Here is a 21,049-nt window from a genome sequence, read left to right as displayed (position 1 = left end):
GTACGCAACAGCTAAAATTTTAATGATAAAAATAGCGTTTCTTTTCTATTCATGCATAAACATTTGCAGGGAAAAACCCCTATACAGGATATCGTCCACCATTAATTCGTTTTTCTATGCCAAGACAATTATCACAATGAGAAGCACACATTTTGTGGACGATAGCTTTCCTCTAGCACTAGATTTCTTTACTCCAACGAGGAAAGCCAAACTTCAGAGAAGCCGCCGCTGGTTTCAATGAACGTGGATCTCATAAAAAAGAAATGAATCTTAAACTTCTTTCAACGATTTTAAGAGTCATTTCTAAAGAAGAGTGCTAGGGAAATTCGAGCCTTAGTCAGCAAAAAATAATATTATTAGCTCTTTCAACTGTTATTTGAAAAAATGCCCGCTGACCAGCAAAGATAATCAGGCATAAATAGTCTCAACAGAGAATTGATGCACAAAACATGTTAATTAAAGATGCAAATCAGAGCATACTATTTGCGAAGATTGGAGCCTTACCCTCCCTTTGCGACCGCAAAGTATCCGAAGAGTATATTACCCTAAGTTGGCTAACCCAGCTGCTATTTGATTGCTAATGTCGAATAAGAAATCACACGAGTGAACACGAGAACTTCACGCGATGTCACGTGAACTTGTTCATGATAAGCCATTGTTGCTTAGCAACACTACTTCAGTTAAAGCCAGGCTCAGATAAATTCCATGCAGATAAATCCATGTTACGCTGAGAAATCCTAACCATGTAAACAGTTCTTAAAATAAGATAAAACGGACGAAAAGAAAACGGAAAATATGTATGATATTTCGAAACAACAAGTGCGCCTGTAGTTTCGTTAAAACCTTAAAAAGTCCAACCCTAATGTATAAAAAAATTTGAACAACTTTTATCCCCAATACACAAAAAACTGTTTTCCCCAGACATATCCGCTGAGAAATCAATTCCCACTGTGATAAATAGATAAATGTTGACAATAACAATTCCATACTATCATAAATTTATACATACATATGCAGTATAAATAATCAAATCCTGATGTACTAGTAGTAATTTTCTATCTATAGACATTACTTCCATTATTTCCGTTACTGGGATAATTGAACGACGGAGGCAGCGGATTCTGACACTGCATTGGGGTGAAACTGGTCCGCCACTGAGGGAATAATCCCCCGGGTGCCGTGCTGTATCCGGAGGGAACACGATGCGCTTCCCCAGCGTAGTACTGCGGAATGGTCGCCGGGTACTGTGAGTGACTTTGGGGAAAGTTAAATGAACCGGGTGGAAGAGAGAAACTAGGAAGAGCATAGCCCGACAATCCTTGCGGCGAGTACTGGCTCCCATAAGCCTGGTAATGAGAAGGAGTTGGAGGCAATTGTGGGCTGGGTGGGACACCTTTCAATTGCTGCATTGTGCTGACTGTGTCATGGAGATTGACTAGAGGGGGACGAACTTCACTCCGTGGGTTACATCCACCTTTCGACTTCTTCTTCTCCACTGGACTCTTTCCATTGCTGGAGCGTTTGTTGTTGCTGGCACTCACTTCACTGCTCTTTGATGCAGGCCCGTTGATTTGCGAAACGCTATTCGCTGATATTTCTTGACTTTGCTCCGGTAAAGCGCGAGTAGACTGGTTTCGAGAGGACTCTGTACTCGTTTCTGCGACAACAGGACTTAGTGTACCGCTGACTGGGCTACTGCTGTGCGCGGAGTTGTCATCACTTTCAGTGTGTGTCCCACCAGAGCTTGTGCTGTCGCTGTCATACTGAACGAGTAAACTCAAAGCCCCTTTTGCCTTGTTCTGACCTTTCTTTTCTTTGCGTTTGCGTTTCTTTTTGGGAGGTTCTGAAAGCTGGTCAGCCGATTGGTCAGGCTTCTTGGACACTTGAGAACTGAAGAACAAAACGAGAAATGATATCATTTAATACATGTCTTCCCCCTTTTCATCTGCCAAGAGCCAAACGCGTGTAAACATAAGCTGAATAAATTAACTTCTTAAAATAATTCATCATTCTCCAAATTTGATTTACCAACGTTTTTGATCCAATTTAAGACTGTGCATTCTAAAAGCTCTGAAAATTTAGTTGAGCTTACTGAAGTCATACTAAACTGTTCGGTTTTAAACATTCTATTATTTGCTTTTACCTGTTTTTATCAGTGAATTCCGCTGCCCTCGTGGCTTCATCTTCTTTTGTAAGGGAAAACACGCTTCCAAATGACGGCAGCGACACTCCCAGAGGAGACTGCATCATCAGAGACGGTGCTACTGGGATTGGGCTGCGAGCAGAACAGGGATTGCTGTCTACTAACACAGGCGCTTGTCCATCCAACACCGCCGACCCCGCCTTAGAAACAGACGATGAAATTGAAGGAGACTGGGGTAGAGATTCGTGCGCCATAAGGCTGCTGACTTCTGTGTCGGGGCTCGCGGACTTCGGTACCGGAGGCACGGGAGAACAACGCTTCCTACTGGACAAAGAGGTGGAGCTCGTTTCCTTCTTAGGACTGGGTCTCTTTCCGCTAGGGAGAGGAATCATATCGAGGGGAATGTCAGGGATGATCACGGTGTCTTGATTTTCAGTCGAGAATGCTTCACGTTCGCGTTCTGGGCTGACGCTTGACGACACTGAAGAGGAAACTTCATTAGACACGCTTTCACCCTTGGACGCCACAAAACCACCAGATGTTACTTTAGACCCAGTAGGGAGGATGGTTTCTTTGAGGTTCACAGGACCCCCTTTGGTGGCATTGGTTGGGCTGTCTTTGCGTGCACCTGCTTTTCTGGACACATCGTCTGAGACCGCGATCGACTCTGGGGTCATTGACGAATGTTTTCCCTGCGTTTGTGATGGCAATTCGGTAGGGTTTCCATCCTTACGTACATCATTAGGTCCCGTAATGAAAGGAACAGGGGTAAGTCCCATCTGGGCAGTGTTTGAGGAGATCACGCCACTAGATTCCACACGAGAACTCTGCTCCAGAGGTGACAAACTCGAAGAGGGCGGAGATTTTCGTCGCTGGCTCTGTTTTCCATCAGTAGAGGAAACTGACGGCGGAAGAGAGTAAGTACCAGGGCTTGTTACGAAAGGCGCACGGGATTTACTTGTTAAATTTGATGAGTTCATATCACGAGTTATATGGGCAATACTGAAATTTGTGGAGGGAGACTTGTTTCCACCTTTGGGGCTGCTCCGATTGGTTGTCACCTCTGCCTCTGGTGGACTCCTGCTTTTAATTCCTGTTTGTGACTCTGGGCTTGAGCTAACAATGCTATCAATTGTAAAAGGAGAAGTTCGCTTCTTACTTGTCGGCGGGGTTGCACTGCGTGTTGGAGTTCGTCGAACAGAGCTTGCCTGTTCCGCTGAGGACAACACCCCACCTGGGAACGAGTTTACTAAAACGTTTACTACGGAAGGAGTCCTAGGGGACTTAGCAACGGTCTTGCTGGGAGTAGTTGGTGAGGTGTTGACGGGACTCCTTTCATCGACCCTCGAGGTGTCTGGAGTTGAAGAAACTGAAGCATGCGAGGAAGGTGTTCCTTGAGATCGCATTGCTGAGGTTGTCGCAACAGGTGGTGGCTGTTCAGGAAGAGTATCATTCAGCAGGTCGCAGAGAAGCTTTATACCAGCACTGTGGTCGGTTGAAAGGTCCGTGTTTGGAAATGATCTGCCAATAATAGGCGACTGACTGGCAGAAACGGGTGGGTTCATTTGTGATGGGTTTGGCAAGGATGGCCTAGATGTTGCAGCCACTTGAGTCGCGAACGTGTTCAAGTATTTTTGCGTGGAAGCCGAGAGGGAGCTAAGGGGTGTCGCAGTTGATGTTGGTTGACGAGATGAGGCAATGGACATAGGACTCAACGGAGATATAAACGTGAGACTATTCTGGGAAAACGAAACCATTGCAGGAACTCCGCTGCCAGACGCTGATAGAGACGTAACGGGAGTCGCTTGCCTGACTGGTGTGGGCGTCACAGGCGATGTCACCAAAGGTACAGGCGAGAGTATCGCACTTCTGGGAAGACCAGAGTAATTGACTGGCGTCACTGGAGAGGTGACGAGAGGCTGTGCGGGGCGAGATACCGTTGGCGACTTTTTCAGTGATCCCGTTGGAGTTGACGGAGAAACAACTGTATTCACAACCTGATGGCTCGAAAATGTTGTTGAAGACGGAAGCGTCACGTTGAGTTCTGATTTTTTTGGACTGGTCGCTTTGGACTTCTTTTTGGCGTTGTTCCCCTTTGGAGTCGTCTTCTTTGTGTTAGGAGCAGTTGTTATCAGTCTACCATTTTTATCTATAAAAGAAACCATCTGAACTGGTAGACCTACAGGCTGCAACAAGCATTGGTGATATGCGTTGACAATTTGAGGTTGTGCACTGCCGTGTGACGCCTGGGACCTAGGAAATGTCCCGGATGGAACAGGCATGGCAACTGTAGGTTTGGAAACCAAACTTGATGAGGAAATTACGCTAGATGCTAGTGAGCCCGCAGAGATTTGAGAATTGGTCAAGTGAGCGCTTGAGTTGGAAGAAAACGGGGTTGTAATTGGCTGAACAGTTTGTGTGATAGGTTTTGCATACGTCGCAACGTTGACTGGCGAGGGTAAATTTTTTGAAGATGAGACGCTGGCCGTCTCCCAGACCTTTTTCTTGGAGTCCAGCTGTTCGACTTCGCTCTCCAGTCTGCTGACCTTTTCAACCAAAGCTTTTCGCTTCCTCCACTCTTCGTAGAGGTGGGTCATCAAGCTCTGTTTGTCTTTAACTTGGGTTTCACCCTTAGATGAAAAAATAACACTTTGTCAGTTCCAAGGAGACGGAAAAAAACTGATTGCCATTCTTGGCGGCCTGAAGGGCCTGAAGCCATATTTTAAAATAATAATAAAAAGAAAAAGAAAAGAGAAGCAGATAGTAGCACTCTGACCAGTCCATTTTGTTTCTTCAGCTGATAGTGTTATTGTATAATTCTTTAAAACTTTGGAAACCCTGGAAATCTTTAATGGAAATAGAACAGTTTTACGGATCAGTTTAGTCACAAGGGCCTTCGAGAAAAGGGCCCCTGGACTACTAAAGCACGATTGACAATGTCACTAATTTAACAGCCATAAAAAGGCATGGATTTTTTTTCAAATGATTACCCCTAGGTAAGTCTCACTCCGGTTTCTACCAACCAATGCTACTTGTGAATGGGACGTCAACTCCATCGCGCCCTCAATGAATTAAATGGTCCGTTCTGCCCCTTGGTTATTAAAACTTTAATCTCCATCAATAAGAAGTATCTCTTCCTTGCCCTTACATTATCCTTCATACAATTCAGCAAATTTCCTTAAACATACCGGTTTTTGTACCATGTCCAAGTCACCATTGGTAAGTTTCCCATCCTTCGTGGAGTTTTTGTCACCCTGTTAAAGTGGATAATAATAAATCATGAATATGTTTAACTGGACAAAGAAATGACCTTATGCCGAAATATACCTACACTTCTTACATAAATATACTTCATTATTTGATTATTCGATGAAAGACCTCTAAATTGATCATGGTTCTTGCTCTCCACACCGAACGCCCGTGAAAGTGCTGATCCCAGCAGAATGGGATACGCCTGTCACTATAAAAATCTAACATACGACCTGACCCGCTAACAAGTCCTTTGTAACCTAATTGATAGAGTATTTGACGCAAAATTGAAACTGGCTTAGGATTGAAACCTCAAAAGAAAGTGAAGTTCACTTAGTGATGATGTGGCGACCTATTCAGCATCAACCCCATCTGGCAGGTGGCGAATGATCGTTAAGGTGCCCTGATTTAGTCTTGCATGGTACTGTGGGCTCTGAGAAAACTGTCTCCTCACAAGCGATCCTGAGCCATGCACTAACACCGTCAAGATATTCATTTTATTAGAGGTAGCGACACACACTTACGGGTGAGTGATAATTCTTGTGTTTCTCAAGATGTTTGACTTCTTTTTCCAGCCGTTTCACTCTATCCTTTATCTTCTTGTGTTCGCCCAACAGCTCGCCTGCTTTCATAAGTAACTCCCGAGGCGTCTTCGCGGTCAAACCAATCTTTAAAAAAAATATATTATAATATCTATTATCAGTGTTTTATAAATCTGAGTATTCAAGTGATCGTCTTTCGATCTAGGTCACTTTAAAGAAGCCACGTCAATAAAGTTTCAGTGATCTTTCTGTGTTATAGAAAACCGTCATTAAATCGAAATAAACTGTTAAAAATCTTTTTCTAGGGTAGGCAAACATAAAATAAGTCAGCAAAAGAGACAAAACCAACAAAATTAACCTACGATGGTTAAGAATGGAGAGGATTAATACGGATTGCAAATAGGAGTAGTTGAGTATATCAAAAGTAAACAAAGATTGCTTTTGGTTTACTAAACCTTGCTATTCGGTTTCTTCAAAGTACTCGCGTCATCCTCGCAGCCAATCAGATGCAAGATTAAAAACAATCGCCCCAATCGTTTTCCCGCGCTTCAAGCAGTTTGCATGTTTTCATTTTGAGTTCTCATTGGCTAATGATGATGTGAACCTTTGATCTGATTGGTCGCTGAGATTACTTTGGTTTCGGCTTTTCAACACTCAATTGAAAACTGCTCTAAACTAAATTAAAGTTTCACCGAAACAGAGAAAAAATCTGATTTACAGTTAATCTTGCCAAGTCCCTCTTTACAAACGTCATAGCGTTTTTACAGTCGAGCCTGTATTGAGCGGCACCGTATCAAACGGTCACCCTGTATTAAGCGGACAGTTGTCAAAGTCCCGAATTTGTTTCCCCTTAATCATCGTAATTTTGACCTCTATTAAGCGGTCAGCTCTATTAAGCGGTCGCGGTCACCCTTTATTAAGGCCCAACGGCCTGTTTTTATTGTCTTCTACCTATATTCAACGGTCATTGAAAGCGGAACCACTCAAATAAACTGATGGTAATCTTTCAAGTAATTTTCAATCCTTGTTTCTCCCCTGAAAATTACAGTTGTTAGTATTTTCGAGCGAGATTCTGTTCATTGCGTGGTCGATTATGGCATAAAGTGGCGTTATTCAAATACCCCTAATCTGTGGAACCTGTATTAAGCGGTCAAAACCTATATTTAGCGCCATTTCCCGTAGGTGACCGGTTAATTCAGGTTCGACCGTGGTAGGTTCTCGCTCGAACTCGAAAATTCAACGGCTAGGAGACATGACTTGAGAAAATCAGAGACACTACGTTGTAGAGTCACAGTTGTAATCGACACCGGCATACCAGTAACTAAGATAGAAGTCACAGACCACATACCTCATCCATTCGTGACCGGAGATTTCCCAGCGCTTCCTTTTGCAGTATTTCCACATGTTTCTCGGCTAGAGAAACCTTTCCCATCAATTCTTTCTTCTTTGCCTAAAGAAAAAAAAACAATTTCACTCTATACAATGCGGTTTTCAACTGAACGTTTGTGTCTACTAGCTAAGAAAACACATCATCTTGTGCTTCCCTTCTGTTCTAAATAAAACGTGGTCCAAAGAACCGCTAGAGCAGCTTGAACACTCCATCGACTTAACCTGTAGTTCCCAGGGGTTTCAATGACTTTTTCCATAGGTGACTGCCGATGGCTCAATAAGCGGCTGTGTCGTTAGGTGAAACCCAAACACAAGAGCTTGCCCGCATGTGAACCCTTTACACCTTAAAATCAGTATGTATATTCTCTATACTGTTCTCAATGCATTTCCTAAGGTGCTGACAAGGAGAATTTGTTGAACAATCAAGAGCCACTTTAGTTGGTGATCATTTCCTTTATTCTCATGATCTTAAATGAATGATTCAGCTGTATTATTGTCAGGAGAAACTAGACGCTGTTCACTTTTAGGGTTTAAAGGGTTAAACAGACGGCGGTGAGGGGTCTCACAGGCGGCGGTAGACCGCCAGCAACCAGCTTTTGATGAAACACTCGGTACTTCTCACTACCAAATTCGTTAAAAATTATTGCAAAGCAACTGTGATAATCAACATCACTCAATTATAACACGCCTGGGTGGAGAAATGCCCTAAGGTAAAAGTAATCATGTTTTTTTATGTCTCCCTCACCAAACGAAGTGATACTTCACTCTTAAGTTTGCTAACTGATGTACGGCAACTTTTCCAACAAGTTAACATTTTCAAAGTAGACCTACCTTCTGTTCTTCAATTTGCCTCTTGAGATTTTCCTTGTATTCAGAGGTATTCATGTGGCACATGAAATGAAGGAACTGGTAACGAGTGACAGCTGGAGAAAGGACAACAGGATAATATTTGACAAGGTCTTACACAAATTTGAGTGTCGCAGTTAACGTTTGCATACAGACTGCCTTATATAGCTTCTGTAGCTTATAAGAGAATGAACAGCGTGAAGAATTATGGGTATCAGTAAGTACCTTCCCCACATTGCCCCACTAGTCCAAAGCGAGTAATTCCTTAATATTTTTTGTCAAAGTTTTCTTTTCTCGTCTTTCTTCTGTTTTCTGCAACATCGTGATAGATGTGGATCTACCCAACTGTGCCAATTGTTAATAATGTTTCCCTGCTCATCTGGCCACTTGCATGCACTTACTTTGAACTTTGATTGGACCTAACTACCTACTACACGAGCAAAACAAACATAGGCATGGCTTTTGTCACAGTCAATTTAAATCTGAACTCGCTAACTATGTATGAAACAAAGACAACAACAACAACACTGCAAACAAAATAACTCGGCCCAGGCCTCTTGCTCCTTGTGCCTGCTGACTCACCCATAAGTTGCTCCAAAGCTGGGAGGCACTGTTCTATGCTGAAATTATGTGACATGGGTGGCGGCGACGCTGATGAAATTCTCATTCCCTGCTTTTGCCCTCTCTTTCTTTGAAGATTCTGGTCATTAAAAAAAAAGTGTTCAAGTTGGATCTGCAACGTCTCTACAACATCAACAGTTTTAAGGCGCCATTCCAAGGATTGAGGCTGGTACAGCAGTGACTGTCCTTGCCTCCCACTGTTGCAGCCTGCTCACAGTCAACTTACGGTAAACAAGCAGTCAAACATACAGTGAATAAAGGGGGTAAGTTTCTAAAGAATCTGTGGTGCTGCATCGGTAGGAGAGTATAACAGGGTAATTTAGTATTATTAACTGAGTTGATAACGTAAAATGGCCACCTTAAAGAGTTTCAAAGCTCACGAGCGTTAGCCCCTCGTTAGAGCGAATGATTAAGGGCTAACGCTTAAAACGTCAGCTTTGAAACTCTTAACAGTGGCCAATTTACGTTATCAAGTCAGTTGATAATACTAAATCACCCTGACATACAGTGTAAGAGCATGTGCGAACGTTGTAATAGCTAGGGGGCGTATTTCCAAGCCTTCGGAGCCGAGTTGCCCTACAGGGGTTATAAACGACAACAGAAGCCAATTAGTCACGGTTTTTTAAAACCATATGGGTTTTCTGATCAAATGTCTACCTTGCCATCCATTAGGCTGACACATCTCTCCCTATTTTCGAAGGGGAAAAAGAAACGAACTAGTATTTCTTTAGAAGGACGTCAAAACGCGTATATAAACGTGTTTACCTGCAGAGCAGCAACTGTGGCATTTTCCAAAGCTGTTACAGCCAGACTATCTCTTTGCCTTTTCTGACTTGCTTTAGACATATCTTTTAACTTCACCTTTGTCATGGAACTGTTCTTCTTCGGTTTTGACTTTTGCTTTCCCTTTCCTTTGCTATTCTTAAGACGCTTCTTTAGCTTCTGAGCTTTCTTGTTTTGTTGCCTTTGGTATTTCTTCCGAACTTTCTGAGCAAATGTTGGTTGACGTCCCTAGGAAAAAAAAAACAAATAGTCGTCATCCTTGAAATCCTAAGAGTGACAAACATCCAATTTCTCCTTACAATATCACCCCTGAATCGCACTTTAAGGTCACGAGAATACAGGAAATGATCGCCAACTAAGGAAGCTCTTGATTATCAAACAAATTCTCCTTGTCAGCACCTTTGGTAATGTAAAGAGAACAGTATGGAGAATATGCATATTGATGTTTGGGTGAAAAGGGTTAAACCTTTCACTCCAAGAGGTGACTGACAGATGAATGGAATTTCTCCTTACGATATCAATACAACATCAAGCAGTAAAGTAATGAGAGTAGCCAAACACATCAGCGTTATTCTCATAATGAAGTGAAATAAATTATATTTTGAGCTGTAGATGAAATCAAAGTGAGGATATGATACTTGTAAGTGAGCTGCAATTGAAAAAAATTCCAGGAAATAAGCCTGAAAAATTCCAGGCTTCAATGGGATCCAAACCCCTACTTCCTAGATACTACAAGAAACTGAGTTACCAAAAGAAAACTTGAGAACAAGGACAATTTGACTAAGTTTTTTCCTTTCCGTAAAGGAATCTGATCACAATTAATTACTTAGTTAATGTCTTAACCCTTCAACTCCCATGAATAACCAAGACAGAATTTCTCCTTACAATATCAATACAATATCAAGCAGACAAGTGAGGAGAATAAAGAGAAATATCAATCAAGGATTTATTAGTTGATCTAATACCAAATTCTCCACACTAACATCATAAGGATTGTGACAAATAACTAGGAGAATTACTAAACAAGATCTTGGGAGTGAAAGGGTTAATAGCTTAATTCTTATGAAGAAATAAATGAGAGTCAGGCAGGAGAATTTTAGAATGAATTGCATCAGTCAATCAAACAAGCAAACTAGAAAGATATAAACAAACAAACACAGTACTTTGCTGCCATCTTTCTGTTCTTGATCTGGCCATGTAGGATTCACACTGCCGTTCCTTTCCTGCAGCACACTCTTTTTGCTGTGGCTTTTCCTTGAATTTCGACTGTGGCCCTTGTTTGCTTTGTTGGTAGCTTCAATTTGGGTGATAAGCTGATTCCATTGGTGTCTGGTTGAAACACCAAACAGAACATCATCCAGTTCTTCAAAGTTTGGAGTGCTAGCCATTGAGTCACTCAAGCTACTTGCATCACTGAAGTCTCTACCCTCCTGCAAAAAAGGTCAAATGGCTTGTGAGCTATAGCAAAGTGCTAGCCATTGATTTTTTTACCATTTGCCACTCTATACACCAGATTTTACCACAATTGGCAATAATGTTGCAATCTGATTGTCCAAGTTGCCATTGTTGATGAAAGTGGAGACAATGCTGCTAGTGTCAATGTGTCAAGCAATGAAAAATCAATATTGTGGTAAGAATTGAATCTACAGTAACTTAGCACAATCTGCACCCTTATTGAAAACAATATTTGTCCTGACAGTGGCCACTGTTAATTTGTTAATTTGCTGGTTAGCAAACAAAAATGCTTTTTGTATGTATTATCCAAAGAGAAAAATCAAATGATTTTAATAAACTTTTTTCCTGAATCCATCTTCAAATTACATTTAACAAGTCTTTTGTAGAGAAAAAAAAATTTACACTGGATTTTGGCCACCTCTGCAACAAAATCAAGATTATTTATCCTTCATTCCAAACAAAACTAATAATCCATTTAGCCCAAGGAACCTGAGTGGTGAAAATGATAAATTCTTCTTGCAAACAGAAGGGCCTCAACTTGTCATATTTCCCCAAAATTTTGCTGAAAGTCATTTATGCACTCTTAGGTGGAGCTAAACTTGAAGAGTTTTCAATTTGAAGATAGGCACACAAACCATTTGAGATATAAGTCACAGTCCCTCCTTCAAAATTTATGTACTAGTGATGTGACTTTTTGAAAAAATTCACAATTGACTTGGTTCCTCTGGGAAATGCAAGGGAAGATTTAAAAAAATCTCACCTTTCGCCTTTTGAGGTCTGCAAAATACTGCTCCAGCTAAGGAAAAAGATTAATATGCCACATTAACCCTCAATTGCCAGGAGTGAGGAAAATTAACAAATTCAAGACAGTATCTTAATGAAAGACAAAGTCTCATAAATGGCTCTTTAAAAGAAATAGTCACAGATTGAAGGAGAATTAAATTTTGGGTCCAAAATTGAAAGAGGCAAATGTAGTAGTGATTGAAAGGAAAAGATGAGGTCTATAATGGTCTGACTAACTGTGCTCTCCATTTTCCAAAGGCAGTATTAAATTAGTGCAATAATATATCAGTAATGAATATGGAAGCAATCTTTGCAGTAACGAACACTACTAAAACAGTTGTAAAAATAAGGTCTAAAAAAAAATTCAGGCCCGTACAGGATTTGAACCTATGACCTCTACAATACCAGTGCAGCACTCTACCAACTGAGCTGGTCATTATGTTGGCTACAAATAAACTCATGAAGTGATGAATAAATGACTGTAAAACATATGAAAATCATATATTAAGTAAACTCATTCTCACCAGGGTCCTATCAATAACATGAACAAAATAGGAAACAGGCTTTCCTGTCCAAGACACTGCACGGCCATTGGGCTTGAGTTCAGACACCCTCAGTATAGTGCCAATATCTAAAATAAATAAACCAAAAAAAAATGAAAACTAACAATAGAGTAAGATGATTTTTGGTCTAGTCATGAGCATGGAACAAAGAACAAATTCTGAATTCCCATGAGGAAGTGAACATCAGACCTTCGGATTTCACGCTCCAATGCTACTGCTGTACCACAGAGACTCTAGGGTGAGCAAGGCCAATTGCAAAGAAAAGACACCTTTCTCTACATCTTTGTCAAGCTCAAAACTTACCATCTTTCTTATTCTATTTCCAAAACATGACACTAACGAGCTCAAAACTTACCATCTTTCTTATTCTATTTCCAAAACATGACACTAACGAGCTCAAAACTTACCATCTTTCTTATTCTATTTCCAAAACATGACACTAACGAGCTCAAAACTTACCATCTTTCTTATTCTATTTCCAAAACATGGCACTAACGAGCTCAAAACTTACCATCTTTCTTATTCTATTTCCAAAACATGACACTAACGAGCTCAAAACTTACCATCTTTCTTATTCTATTTACAAAACATGACACTAACGAGCTCAAAACTTACCATCTTTCTTATTCTATTTCCAAACATGACACTAACGAGCTCAAAACTTACCATCTTTCTTATTCTATTTCCAAAACATGGCACTAACGAGCTCAAAACTTACCATCTTTCTTATTCTATTTACAAAACATGACACTAACGAGCTCAAAACTTACCATCTTTCTTATTCTATTTCCAAAACATGACACTAACGAGCTCAAAACTTACCATCTTTCTTATTCTATTTCCAAAACATGGCACTAACGAGCTCAAAACTTACCATCTTTCTTATTCTATTTCCAAAACATGACACTAACGAGCTCAAAACTTACCATCTTTCTTATTCTATTTACAAAACATGACACTAACGAGCTCAAAACTTACCATCTTTCTTATTCTATTTCCAAACATGACACTAACGAGCTCAAAACTTACCATCTTTCTTATTCTATTTCCAAAACATGGCACTAACGAGCTCAAAACTTACCATCTTTCTTATTCTATTTACAAAACATGACACTAACGAGCTCAAAACTTACCATCTTTCTTATTCTATTTACAAAACATGACACTAACGAGCTCAAAACTTACCATCTTTCTTATTCTATTTCCAAAACATGGCACTAACGAGCTCAAAACTTACCATCTTTCTTATTCTATTTCCAAAACATGACACTAACGAGCTCAAAACTTACCATCTTTCTTATTCTATTTCCAAAACATGACACTAACGAGCTCAAAACTTACCATCTTTCTTATTCTATTTCCAAAACATGACACTAATAACATTGCTGATCCTAGCAGTATGCAGAACGCATTTCATACATGAACTTTGTAATGGGCCTTGCTTGGCATAGAGTCTCTGTGGCTCAGTAGTAGAGCATTGGGAAAAACTGATGTTTCATTTCCTTGAATTGCATAACCACTTTGATAGGAAAAATTTGGATTGCTTCACAACTCACCTGATAAATTACGTGATGTGGTTCTGAAATTGAGGGAACAAAATGCTTTGGATGAAATAATCTTGGCACCTGTTAGAAAAAACAACTCAAAGTTAGTAGGATAATGATGAAAAAAATATAAAATGGACATTTTTGTTATGAGTAGCCAAGGAAAATGTACACTCTTCTACTTGTGGGCAACTACTTATATGCAAGACTAAGTATTCAAAACTGAAAAACTAATGTAAATTGTTGGATTTGCTACCTCTCTGGAATAGACCCCTTGCTACTTCACCACCACTCTAAATGGCCAAAACTTTGTGTGTGTACCCCCTTGAATAAGCACCCTTCCCATCCCCCTCATTTTTAAAGATGGTTTCTGAAACAGCAAAGGATGCTTTGGATCACTCCCATTTAACTCTAATCAGGAGTAACAAATTTATAACATACTCCTTTGATAAAATGTTAAGTTTGGTAAAAAAATAATCATTAGTATCTACTGAACTACTATTAAAACTTAAGGATCAGCTTTGTGTATTAACACAAGTTCTCAGTTTTAGGCAACACACAAACCCTATATTACAAAAAAAAAACTTGAAGGAAAACAACAAACAAACAAAACAGAACAACAAAAAAAGAGAAAATCAGCTATCAAAAAAAAATTTCTGGCAGCATTTTTTGAAAATTTGCAGAGCTCAACTTCTTCCCACCTAAGACATGCACACTATAAACTTAAAATTCTTTCTTCATACTAGCCATACCTTCTCGCATTGTGGCAAATCTTTCCTTCAATTTGTGATCAACATCTGGTCCAAAGGCAAAATTGTTGACAAACACAATCCTAAAGTTAAATGATATGAATATTGGAAAAGACAATTAATTTTTTTTTTTCCTCTGGTCTATGATATCAATAACTTGTTTTGTACTTTCACTCTGGCTGAATTGACTTGCAGAATGTTAAAATATTCCAACACATATCTAGCATTTGATGCAATGAAGAATAATTTTGTTTTTCTTACTCCTTCACAGCAGGATTACTCACCCAGCAGATTGTATCTTTTCTCTCATTTTATCCTCTAAGAAATCACCCTTTACGAGCTATTGATAAAAAAAAGACTTATTACAAAAAATTTCAAATGTGAGCTCATATTTACAAAAGAAATTACAATGAGGAAATTATTCATTCCATTACCTTAACAAAAGAGGATTAGTAAGAGCTACACTGTATGTGATCTAAATGAACCCTTTAACTCCCATGAGTGACCAAGACAGAATTTATTCTTACGATATCAATACAATATTGAGCAGACAAGTGACGAGAATAAAGAAAAATATTAGTTAGGGGATTATAAGTTGATCCAATACCAAATTCTCCAAACTAACATCACAAGAATTGTATGGGGATCAGTAAGGAGAATTACTGACCAGATCTTGGGAGTTAAGGGGTTAAGTATCAACCAAGGTTTCTTCATGTGCTACCCAAGCCCACTCCACCCTTGGTCTTCACGTAGCTACCTGTATTGCAGCTCAGAATAAGATAAATCTCACAAACTGCTGTTCCAAAATCAGTCTCAAAAATCAAAATCTCTAAGTGACCTGAATGTATTACCATCTAAGAGTAAGAGACATTTTTGTTGCAAGGTCTAAAAGTTTCAGGCAATAGTCTCATGATTGGAATCACATACTTCTTAACCCTTTAACTCCCAAGATCCCATGAGTAACTCTCCTTACTATCTGCCAAATGATTCTCATTATGTTAGTTTGGAGAATTTGGTATCAGATCAATTAGTAATCCCATAATTGAAGTTTTTCTTTATTCTCATCACTTGTCTGCATGATATTTTATATAGATATAGTAAGGAGAAACTCTGTCTTGGTCACTGACATTGACATTTTTCTACAGCAGAGCCCACCTTGTAAGGTTTGTAAGTTTTCCCAAACCATCGCATCCATTTACGGAATTCCCTGTCCATTTCCTGAAAAAGATCATGCAACAAAAAAAAACATCAGCTTCTCAAAAACTTTTCGTTCCCTTTGACACTCAGGATCTACGGGTAAAGTATTTTTCCTCCTACAAAGTGCAATATATTTTTGACAGTTCTTATTATCTGTCCACTTTTCAATATACTTAACATGGTAAGGAAAATTTCTGACATGCAAGTGCTGATCATTCCTGAGACTGAAAGGATTATCAACCCACAACTACTCAAATTTCCTATAACACATGCAAACCCTGTTTACAAAATATATTTGGAAGACTTTTTTTTTAAAAACCTCGCAGGTCAATAAAATCACATTTAAATTGATTCTCTTTTGCAACAGAATTCAAGCTGATTTCATAAACATCACTCACCTCTGCATATCTTGCGGGGATGTCTGCTTTTTCTATACCATAACATTCCTTGATATTTCCTGATGCTGCAACTTGTAATACGACTTGACCCACACCTGAAAAATATGCCCACAGTTTCATAAGTAAATGTTAACACTGAAGAAACACTCCACTGCGGAGTTATTTTTATTGCATTCTAAATATCAAATGAAAAGTACTGATATCATCTTATTAGTCTTCCCTCAGGGACACAGATTATCACATGCTAAGCTCTTAATTTTGGAACAAATTCTTACTGCTGCAATCATAGAAAATGTATGGAGAACAGACTGCTGAATATGCATTAAGTTTTAGTGCAATTGCTCCGGGATTATAGAGATATATGTGCTCTGATTGGACGAGGATTGCATCTTGTCATGCTATAATCTCTTAGCAAAAGGTTATTACATGTAGTAAGGAGGGCTGAATTTCAAAATGGCTGCCTGGTATTTTGTCAGTGTTTCTGAGAAAGTGATACACATGACAAAAGAAATTAAATTGCCAAGAGTACAAAAGATGCTACTTAGTTTAGCAAAACACTTTCCAAAAGAAAGATATCAAGTTTTGCTAATTGAATTAAGTAAACCTGCTAAAACTCCTTGCCTATCTTGATATAAGATTTACCACAATTGTAACAAAATATGGGCAATCCTCCATAATTAATGGAATTTACAGCAGAATTCAAAAGAACCTGAGCAATAAGGCAAAAACAATTATCTGACTCAGGCTCAGTGAACATTGCTGAATAATCCCCTCAACTTCGTCTCAGGGATTATTCACCAATATTCACTTCACCTTCGGCAAATAATTGTTAAATAGAGTCAAGGGCCTATTAAGTTTTAAAAGAGAATAATTGTGTAACAGGACATGATAAAGAAAAAGTTGAATTGAAGTAATGACTGTGTTTCGCTTACCACTTCCTAGATCAATGAATAAATCATGTGGACTCATGGGCACTTCCTTTATCATCTGAGCCACAAGATCAAATGATGTTTCACCATATACCTATCCGGAAAAGAATTATCATCATTAACAATAAGTAATTATTTACCAACAAAAGGGTACACACAAAATGGTTACGATAACTTCAATTTAATGTGCATGATTTGACACAAACATTTTGATCATCCAGCTTTTCTAAAACAAAGATATCACCTTTAGCAGAATAATTACACCTTAAATATCTGCATGCCAACTAATGCATTCAAGCACTTTGAACACGGTGATTGTGGTATTGTGAATGGAGAATGTACCATCCATTTCTCAGAGTGAAGTGAAAAATATAACCAGCATAGTATGGATACAGTCTAAAAGTGGCAATAAAGTTTAAAGCTCTTAACCCTTTAAGTCCCACTAGTGACCAAGACAGAATTTCTCCTTACACTATCAGTACAATAGCAAGCAGACAAGTAATGAGAATAAAGAAAAATATCAATTAGGGGATTATTTGTTGATCCAACTCCAAATTCTCCAAACTAACATCACATGAATTGTATTGCAGACAGTAAGGAGAATTACTGAGGAGATCTTGGCAGTGAAAGTGTTAAGGACAATTAGCTATTGTGATCCTACCTCAGGAGAAAATGGTTCATAATCATTCAGCTTGTCTGGGTCTCTGACAGAGTGACTGTACACTTGCTGTATAATGTGACGCAGAAGTTCTTGAGAAGGTGGAACATTAATACAAGATGGAGGGGCACAACCTTTCCACTAGAAAAATAATAAGTGTGATTAAAATGACTTCAAAGATGAAATTGCCAAAGGTTCACTCTGCACAGTAGCGCTGAAAATTAAACCCTAACCCTAAGAGTGACCAACATCTAATTTCTCCTTATTGTAATAGTGCTATATCATTCATTGAGATCATGAGAATGAAGGAAATGATCTCCAACTGATGGTTAACTAAATTATCCTTGTGAGTGACAAGACATTTACAGATAAGGGTACTAAGAATAGGAATTCTGATGTAAGGCTAAAAAGGGCTAATGCATGTCTCCTCAAGCAAAATAGGTCTCCATTGCACTCATGAAAATTTCTGTTATTATAAAGATTCATTAGTTCAAACACAAAGCAAAAACCAGAATGCACAAAAACTGAAAACAAATATAAGTAACATTAACATTTGAATTTCCCACTAGACTCTAATTGCAATCACTATGATCAAGAAACAAAAAGCTCTTTGATTCATGAGTCCTGTGAGGATCATGTACACAATGGTGACAACCCTGACACATCTCATGATCCAACATTCCAATGCAAACAAAATTTTCACTTTTAAAATGGCCAATACCTGATTTGATTTTTTACACTTCCTTGGTGCTAACAAGGAGAATTTGTTTAACAATCAAGAGCTTCTTTAGTAAGGGATCATTTCCTTTATTCTCATGAACTTCAGGTTTAATTCAGGGGTAATATTGTCAGAAGAAATAAGAAGGTACAGATACTGTAGTCACAGCCATAGAAGGTGAAAGAAAATTAGAGATTATTCTGCATTTCTATGGGAAGATGCTTAACCCCAGATTTTTCATGACCAAAAAACAAATTCTCAGAAAAGATACAATACACAAAGAAATGTGGAAAAGGTTAAAAGGATAATGCAAATCAAATCTGATTGAGCAAAAGCGCTGAATAGCCTTTTATTGACTGTACATGTGGTCATTTTTTTTTAAATAAAAGGAAAAAAACACATGATTTCCCAAAAAATTTCATTGTTTTCATATCCAATAATCAGTAATCCTTTTACTCTTAGACAGTGATCAACATGTCACTTTTCCAAACAATATCAACACTGTCTAGAAGTTGGTGTTCAGAAATAGATCAGATATATGAGCATCTCAATTTCTCAACTTAATTCTGTTGACTAATTTACCCAGAAATGTACAGAAACTAGAAGGGAGAACAGCAAGTTAACAGATCTTAGGCCTTTAAGTGTTAACTCCTGAACTTGACCTTCACTAGGAAGGGAATTGTATTAGGCAAGCATATGTTATGCAAAAATTTTTATGTTAGTCAAACTGAGAAGTTTATCACAACTTTTTAAAGTGAAATAGTATGTACATCGAAGGCAGAAAGCATACAAAAACTGAGCAAGGTGTTCTTTCTTTTGCTAAAATAATACGATACAGGAAAATTTCTCAACTTTATATTTTGACAATGATTACAATTCAATCAGACGTTTGTTAGTATACGTAGAGGATATAAATATTCTTGCATACCGTTAAACGGGCATAAAACCATATGGTGTACATTTTAACATCTGCAAAATTATTTCGATCTTTACTGGTTAACCTCCAAAAAGACAGAATTATGACCGGAAAAGAGTTCCCATCCGTTGTCTACCAACGTGTGACTATAATCTCCTTGAGTTGTTTATACCCTCTTCCGGTATGCGAAACATGGTGGCATGTCTCAAAGCACAGCATTTCACTACCAATGAGACGGCTCCCCAAAAACCTCAAAATCGCCCAACTTTCTTTATCTTACAGATAAAAATAGTCTCACAAAAATAAAAAACCAACCCTGTCTTTCGTATTCTTAATCGACCCCTGCTAAAGTTAAGAACAACAACGTTTTGATTCGCCCTAGTCGAAACGTAGAGCACATCGTGGTCTCAGTAAATACACGCCACTGTACTCACCAATTGTAAAATTCCGTCGATCGCTCGATTGTACCGTTCACAAAGTTTGGACATGCTTTCGTAGCTGAAGTAAAAAATAAAACGTGTCAATGATCAAGGACTACGATTTCGGACTGGACAAATACCACCTGTTATATTAATGAGCAATGTTAGTTTCACTTTTATTTAACACGAAACCTCAATTTGTAAATTGTAAACAACAGAGAATAAATACAATTACCTGGTTGGATCAAACTCACGAAGAACATAGTGCTCGACAGCGAGTTTCAGTTCTGGAAAATCGGCACAAACCCATCTAGGAAAACAGTACAAATAGGTAAATTCGTGAGTTAGAGCGGTCGATAGAAGCTACAGTTACCTGCTCCTAACAAAATTAGAGCGTGTTCCCTACAATTTTCCAAGCCTTGTCATCACGAGTAAATCTGCTACGCAGTTTAAGTTTACCTGATAGTTTCAACAATCTCTGCTGCCTCGTCTCGTCCGTCCTACAAAGTAAATAATCGCATGAATGTTTAGATAAATATGTCAAACAGCGCCTAAGTTAGAAGCTGTCTTGGCCACAAAATTCCAAATTAACCAAATACCAGCGGAGAAACTCACCGATTTTTGTAGTGGCCACGAATAGACAATAGACTCTGCTCCGGCAGGACTGTGTAACTTTAAATCAAGGGCCATATCGTTAAAATACATGTCAAAAAATCCACAATCCCTCGTCAAAAACGGCCAGCATGTTCCAAACTTTCTTCAGTCGCCATATTTGTTGCCACCTCTCAATTCCGCGACCGCGCCATGCCAGGCTCAGCTGCACGCTTCTGATCACGTGTTAATTTAGAGCTTTGTGATTGGATAAAAGGTGATAAGATAATTGAGGTATTGTTGTACACCTGTGACTGGGAAATGTTTATGACCACGAAGTCTTCAAGACGGTTTTTCAACGAAGTTAAAACGCGATAACTTGACAAGGACGAGAAGAAAAGCGAAGTATCAGTGAACTTATATATTCTGAAATTACGTAATGTACTTTAACATCCTGTTTCCGTTTCCAATTGTTATTTTATGACGCCCACAACTTGACATATTTCACATCCGCTTCCCGAGAGTGGGAAGCTGTAGTTACTACTAAAAACGCAAA

At 38.9% G+C, this 21,049-nt stretch overlaps 1 protein-coding gene across 1 annotated transcript; it reads right to left on the bottom strand.

The window, feature by feature from the left end:
• Positions 1–20,921, bottom strand: LOC113673214 (uncharacterized). The gene is made up of 22 exons (XM_027189591.2): positions 20,518–20,921; positions 20,362–20,402; positions 20,138–20,212; positions 19,918–19,981; positions 17,853–17,990; positions 17,195–17,285; positions 16,263–16,357; positions 15,823–15,885; positions 14,952–15,007; positions 14,671–14,750; positions 13,931–13,999; positions 12,336–12,442; positions 11,789–11,824; positions 10,737–11,003; positions 9,556–9,801; positions 8,752–8,869; positions 8,155–8,246; positions 7,283–7,384; positions 5,917–6,060; positions 5,332–5,397; positions 2,144–4,773; positions 1–1,890 (listed from the first exon to the last, which is right to left on the bottom strand). The coding sequence occupies exons 1-22, from the start codon at positions 20,605–20,607 to the stop codon at positions 1,056–1,058; spliced, it is 5,505 nt and encodes a 1,834-aa protein (XP_027045392.2). The 5' UTR covers positions 20,608–20,921; the 3' UTR covers positions 1–1,055.
• Positions 20,922–21,049: the final 128 nt, after the last annotated feature.

Source organism: Pocillopora damicornis, chromosome 11 (assembly GCF_964200805.1).
Source record: "Pocillopora damicornis chromosome 11, jaPocDami1.2, whole genome shotgun sequence".
Taxonomy (NCBI): domain Eukaryota; kingdom Metazoa; phylum Cnidaria; class Anthozoa; order Scleractinia; family Pocilloporidae; genus Pocillopora; species Pocillopora damicornis.
The sequence above is the reverse complement of the archived record's forward strand: the minus strand, read 5'-3'. Positions and strand labels throughout refer to the sequence as shown.